At 53.1% G+C, this 6,626-nt stretch overlaps 2 protein-coding genes across 2 annotated transcripts; one reads left to right on the top strand and one right to left on the bottom strand.

The window, feature by feature from the left end:
* Positions 1-373: 373 nt before the first annotated feature.
* B0T26DRAFT_335458 (uncharacterized protein) lies at positions 374-2,465 on the bottom strand. Its single transcript, XM_060434444.1, has one exon. The coding sequence runs from the start codon at positions 2,205-2,207 to the stop codon at positions 483-485; it is 1,725 nt and encodes a 574-aa protein (XP_060293669.1). The 5' UTR covers positions 2,208-2,465; the 3' UTR covers positions 374-482.
* Positions 2,466-3,881: 1,416 nt separating this feature from the next.
* On the top strand, positions 3,882-6,239 carry B0T26DRAFT_741530 (uncharacterized protein; the record flags this gene model as incomplete). The annotated part of the gene is made up of 11 exons (XM_060443983.1): positions 3,882-4,026; positions 4,082-4,436; positions 4,507-4,600; positions 4,715-4,791; positions 4,825-4,915; positions 4,990-5,105; positions 5,171-5,274; positions 5,398-5,688; positions 5,812-5,930; positions 5,971-6,120; positions 6,168-6,239. The coding sequence occupies 11 exons, from the start codon at positions 3,882-3,884 to the stop codon at positions 6,237-6,239; spliced, it is 1,614 nt and encodes a 537-aa protein (XP_060293668.1).
* Between the last annotated feature and the right edge of the window lie 387 nt (positions 6,240-6,626).

Here is a 6,626-nt window from a genome sequence, read left to right as displayed (position 1 = left end):
GACCAAGGCCGTACCGAACCGGGCCCTAGAACGGTTCATCGACGGTAATAGCCTTACGGTCCGTATGGAAGGGTGGGTCTCCCGGTAAGGAAGACCCGGGTGGAAGCAGTGATCCCGGGGGTGTAGATAGTGGCAGTTATATAAGGGCAGCTTTCCAGCCTCAAAAGAGAAAACTGCCAGTGTTGGAATTTGTCAAGCAGAAGGGCCTCGAAGGTTCTAGATAGAGACTTCGCCACCCACTTCGCCACCACAATAGTAGTATAAGAACGGGCTTTCTGGCACTGCCAGAAAGCTAGAGAGAGAAGAACAGACATCTACAATCCATCACTTGAACCACCAGTTTTCGGCGTGCAGCCACGCCCTGTTGAGTCCAGTACCGGTACCCTGGTGAATCCAACAATAATTGACCTGGCACAGTGGTAGCCCCACCATACTACTCGTCAAAAGAAATTCACGTCCCAAAACAAGCAATTACTACAGCATCAAGACCACCGGTCCGGCTCACCTCCCACCCAGCCCTCCTCAATAGACGAGATAGCCGGGGCCGGCTCTTTCATAACCTCGGGCTCCTCCATAGACGCAGCCTCCTCCATAGGTGCAGGCTCCTCCATGCATCTGTTCTTCTTCTTGTACTTCTTCGTGTACTTCTTTGATGCAGTGATTGAACCCCAGAAATCGTCCTCCTCCTTCTCGGGCTCTGGTTCGGGAATGACCTCGGGTACCGGCTCAGGCTCAGGCTCAGGCTCAGGCTCAGGCTCAGGTTCCTTTGGAAGCTCCAGCTCTGACTTGTGATTCTTTCCCTTCTTCTGTTTCTTGTCCTTCTTGCTTATTGTGGTGCCCCACACTGCCCAAGTGTCATCGACAGCTGGCTCTACCACAACCTGGGGCGCCTCCACTGGGACAGGCTCAGGCTCCGGCTCGGTGATCTCGGGCATCGGCTCAGGCTCAGCTTCCTTTAGAAGCTCCGGCTCCGGCTCAGCTTTCTTTCCCTTATTTTTCTTGTCCTTCTTGCTTGCCGTGATGCCCCAAGCTGCCCACAGGTCATCCGTGGCTTGGACATCTTTCGCCGATAGCTCAATCGACTTCTCTTCGCCAGGCTCTGGCACTGGCTCGGGGTCCCAGATGCTAGGTTTCTTCTTGTCTTTTTTGCTGGTGGTCGTCTCTAATGCAGCAAACCCTACTTCAGTATCAATCTTCTCTGGCTCTGGTTCAACTTGTTTCGCCTCCTCGACAGGCTCTGGCACTGGGCCGTCCCAGATACCACATTTTTTCTTGTTCCTGTCCTTGGTTGTCCTCGCTCCCCACGTAGCGAACTCATTAACAGCCTCAGCCTTCTTTGGGTCGGGCTCATCCTGCTTCGCCTCCTCGGCCGACACTGGTTCAGCGTTGACTGACTCTAGCACAGACTCGGCGGCCTTCTCTTCTTTCGCCTCCTCCTTCATACCGCCAAAGTTCCAGACGCCAGGCTCAGCCATATGATTACCCCAGGCACTGAAATTGGTCGTCTTCTTGAAGTTGTTCATGGCCGTTGAGAAGCCAAATAGGGGAGCTGGCCCAGCGGCAGGCTGAGGGGTAGGCTTGACAGTCAGGGCGTCAATCTTCTCCCTGTAGACCTCCAAAGCACCCTGAAGAAGGAGCTTCGCAAGTGTGACATCTTGTGTCTGCACTTCCGCCCGGGCGTCATCTGGGGTAGTCTCACTTGCTGTCTCAGCAGACGGCGGCGCCAGAGGTGTCTCAAAGGCAGTCCTGATTGTATCCTTGATGAAGATGGGGAACCAAGTGTCGTTGCCTTTTGCACACGGGTAGGCCTTTTTGACAATGTTGATGATCGTGAAGGCATCGACATCCTTGCTCAGGAGGGTGATCTCCTCTGTTGCCAAGGCTTCCAGTTCCTTGAGGTCGAACTCGCGAGCAGTGGCGTACACTTCGAATGCGGTCTCGACCTTGGCGATGGTTTTCTTCTGACTGTCGGTTGGACCAACCCACTTCAGCGTACGGTAATTGTCAGTGTAGAGGTATTGGACGAAGACATGGCCGGCGCTCCGTGAGATTCCCTTCAAGCCAGCGGATTGAGGGTTCGGTACGGGCTTCCCCGTCCAGCGATCAATCTCCTCGGCGGCGTCAAGAGTGGCCAGCTTGGGGTTTCGGTGTAGGAGATCCCGGTGTAACTGCAATAGGTCGCCCTTTTCGAACTCGAGGGAGATCATTGACGCGCAGCTAAAGGGACTTTGACGGTAAAATGTCAGTACTCATGGGTGGGTTGTTGAAGGGGTCGAAGCGGTTTGTTACTTACGACTTCTCAAAGAAGGAATCGGGGTCGTCGGGCTTGTAGGCCCCAAACAAGGTACCGCTCTCCGAGCCCTTCTTTTTCTTCGGCGCCATCCTCCTCAGCATCTGTTAGTGTGTATCTGAATGAACTTAATCCTACTTGTGGTTCAAAACAAAGGATTTTGAGGAGGGAAGGAAGGGACAAAATCTAGAGTGTCTTCAGACGTTTGAGTGCGGAAGGGGCCAAGATCGCAACCCAAAATCCCCCAAAACAGAGCAGGTTCGCAGTGGTATTAATACCCCCAAGTTCCCCGCACCACATGCGCAGCCCACAGGCAAGACAAATGGCACAACCACACCCAACCACAACCAACACCCAACAAGCGACACTTCTGCCTCGCGCAATCACTGGCCTGCACTGATGCCTGATGGTTGCATGCCAAAAGCCGGTTTGCTCACTCGGCTTCGGCGGCTTTGGGGTCACTTGCAGACCACCCATCCCGCGCAATTATTGCACTTTCGGCAGCCCATCGCCGCGATTCGTTTGTTGGAAGGTCGCACCACCTCCGCGCGGGGCTGACGCCCAATGGCAGCCGCATGGGGGCATGCAAACGCGCTGCAGTAGGCCTCTCCACGTCCTGTGGGTTGGGAGTTTTCGAGGCGACCAGTCGGGATCGAGCATTTTCACTTGAGATGCGCCCGATATAACGATAAGATCGTGGTACCGATTTCTGACGTGCCAGCCTTCTATATATCTTTGGAAGGAAGTTAAATGACGAAGAGCGTGGTGTTGCCGCAACCACGCTCGCTAGATGCAGGTTCCGGGAGGTGCGGAAAAACATGTATGAGAAAATTTTTGGTGTACATGCTGAGAAGACTATACTTTTCCTATTGGAGGACCTGTCTTTACTGAGATTATCGCCGAAATGGGCCGTATCTCAGATCAGGGGAGGGTTGGGAGGGGTTGTAGCTAGCACAGTAACTCTGTTGCCGAGTTGTTGCTCTCCCTCCCGATCGCACAGGAGACGACGCAACCTGTGAATTAGTTACAGAGCCTAACTAAAACGCAGAGGTCGAGACGTCTGATCGTGTTCACGCGCGGGCGGCGTCTCCAGAATAAACGGACTAAGTCCGGTACCTGCATGACAAACATTGATTGCGACAAGGTTGGGAGCCCGGCTGCTACGTCTGCATCCTTACTACTTGTTGTGAAGTAGGCCTGCCGAACTCTCTGAATTTCTCGGTAGCAAACGGTTTAATGCCTAGGAGCATGTCCCGTGCGAGAGTTTTTGAGGATAGCAGATTGGCGCTTCTGCGGAGGCTCGTATTCCAGCTTCGTTCCTCAAGACTCTTTCTCTTACTGTTTGCATTATCCGAACTCACATGTGAGGATGAGCCGCACATTAGGTGGCTGAAAATAACCAGCAGATGTGGGACTACTAGGGAATAATATTGGTCTAATCGGTCGCCCAAGTGGGTTGGTGGGTGGGATTTTTGGACGGTGTAGCTGACTAATCCCGAATTTCTGCCGGTGGCTGGTGTGGGCGCGAATCCTAAAGAAACGGGCGCGATTGCGACTTCTTTCGGTTTCTCATCCTTAAGCATCCGTCAATATGACAAATCAGCCGCAGTCGAAGATCATTAAGGAGAATCCTATTGGGAAAGGCCTTGATGCCTTCCGCGCCTCCTTCCATTCGGTCTGCGAAAGCGCAAGCCTCCCCCACTGCCCAGACGCGCTGCAGCAGCTCAGCCGAGAAGGTAAGGAAGACAGCATAGCTTCGTTTCTGGTTACTTTACTCTGACCGCCATGTAGATCTCCAAAACCTTACCCTTGTCCTTCTCTCGACTCTACAGATCCTTCCAGCATCTCGCCTGCTCCGTTCCAGCGGCAGTGGCAAGAACCTCTTCAGCGATCTATCGAGACTCAACTCCGCCGTCAACTCCGACGACTTCGACCTCGACAGCGTCAAACCCCTCCTCAGGTCGGCCATTACCGACGATAACGATGCCCTCATCTGGAAAGAAGTCTACAACGCGGTCACCGAACCTACCCCACCACCCCAGCCCATAGCCTCCTCCCTTCAGCAAACCCCGTGGCTTCACAATACGAGCAGCTTCGCGAACTCGTCCGAGTTCCGCAAAGATATAGACAGAGTCCTCAGAGATGAGTTAGGCGTTATGTCGGGCTCCCTCGATTCCACGAGACATTTTTCGGGCGGGTGGCAGATCTCACGGCAGCATCCGAGCCGTCTTCAAGAAGTGCATGGAGGGCGGCGAACCACTTTTCAGTGATGGGTGGGGCGGATGGCCGAGAGATGCAAATCAAGACGATGTCTTGAGCTGGTTTGCAGAGATGAGCGAGAAGCTGGCGACACTCGCAGAAAATTATAAGTCTATCCTGACACATCGACGAAGGCCACTAGCAAAACCCAACAAGCCGATCTAGGGCTCGACTGCGGAACGTAAGTTGGACGTCGGCTTCGTGGACAACCCAAAGGCCGGGAAGGACTCACGATGCCACTGGTGACAAATCCTGGTACCAGGTGAGCTGAAAAGCAACCCAGCGGCCGACACGGCGGCGAAGGCGTGGTTAGACCTTGGCACGTACGCGAGGGAAGTCCTTGCCGCTCAAGACACTCGTCGCTTTGTTTTAGGCTTCACCATCTACGGATCTTTCATGAGGATATGGGAGTTTGATCGGCTTGGGGCCTCGCATCCGAGCGGTTCGACATCAACGAAGAGGGGTTGCGGTTTGTGTCTACGGTCCTCGGGTTTCTCTGGATGAATGTAGAGGAGCTCGGCTTCGATTCAACATTTGCAACGCTCAACGGCCAGCGGTTCATCGAGATCGAGCGGAACGGCTAGAAGGAACGTCTCATCATTGACGAGGTAATGCAACGAGCACGTTGCGTTGCCGGTCGGGCTACAACATGTTGGAAGCTCATCGCGAAGGGCAGCCACAGATACCGCTAGTCATCAAAGATTCATGGCAGTATCCGGAACGCGGTGAGGAAGGCGAATTATTGCGCGAGGTGACCAGAAAATGCGTCATCAACATCGCCAGACACTATTACCACGAAACGGTTCAGATACATGGAACGGATGACGACGTCCGAAACAACGTCTGAGGAGGACTAGACGTCACCAGCGCCACGAACTACCGGCTGGGACGGTCAGCCCCCCGGTCGAGTGCGATGGCCTTAGTTTCGCGAAAAGGCCGTAGTAGTAGTGTAGCTGCTGGTAAGAAACGATCGTCCAGTCAAGCCGGCGTCCCTCTGCCAAACAGCAAGCGGTCTTGCTCGGCATCTCAAGCCAGCGGCAATCTGTCAAATCGGGTGCATCGTCGTGTCATTCTTCGCGACTACGGAACTCCTATCTACAAGGCCAGCTCCCGGACGTCTCTGCTTGCCGCGCTTGACGGTTGCATTGAAGGGCACGAATCCCTACACAAGGCCGATCTCTATCAATAACCTCTTGATCAACGAGGACGTCAATAATCCCTCTAGCCTTCCTTTTTAATTGACCTGGATCTCGCCATCAAAGAGCAACGAGAGGGCGCATCGGGAGCCAAAAGGAAGACTGGCACGAGGGCATTCATGGCAATCGGGGCGCTTCTAGACGAGCAACATTCCTTCATGCACGATCTCGAGTCATTCTTTTGGGTGTTGTTCTGGAAGCATTCATTGTGAAGGGCCGGACGAGCACAGAGTCGTCGCACGGTTCGACAAGTGGAATTACATCGACACCGAGGAGTTGGCGGAGCAGAAGAAAGGGCAAGTATCTCATGAGGGGGACTTCATCAGGACCGCTAAGGAGAATTTTACTCCTTATTATCAACCATTGATACCTTGGGTCAACTGATACGGAAAGCTGTATTTCCAAATGGTGGGAGGTGGGAGAGAGAGGACGGAGGGCTATATATTCGGATGCGGCAGATCCTTCAGGAAGCCCAAACGGATCCGACTACCTAAGCAAGAGCCAGGTAACCTGGTATTTGTGTAACTACCTTGCGTCTGCTCGTTTCAGCCAATCCCCTATAACATAGAGATACCGTTCTGTCCCTTAAACATCCAAATCAAAGGCGAGCCGCACCATCTCTACCAGTAGATCTACCAGGAGGTCTAGAGTCCTCGCATTTTGGAAATAGTATTTTAGAAATAGGGTTCAAAATCCACCAGTAAATCCACCTGTAGATCTACTGGTAGATTTCGTTCTCAATCCCATTTCCTAAATGTAAGCTTAGACCTAGTGGTTGATCTGCTGGTAAATTTCATTCTCGATCCAATTCCCTAAATGGAGGTTTCTGTCACTGGTAGATCTACTAGTAAATCCGTTCTCTAATCCCTGCGAGAGCTTTC

This window comes from Lasiosphaeria miniovina (assembly GCF_030549165.1).
Source record: "Lasiosphaeria miniovina strain SMH2392-1A chromosome Unknown B0T26scaffold_5, whole genome shotgun sequence".
Lineage (NCBI taxonomy): Eukaryota > Fungi > Ascomycota > Sordariomycetes > Sordariales > Lasiosphaeriaceae > Lasiosphaeria > Lasiosphaeria miniovina.
Note: the sequence above shows the minus strand (reverse complement) of the source record. Positions and strands in the feature narration are given on the sequence as shown.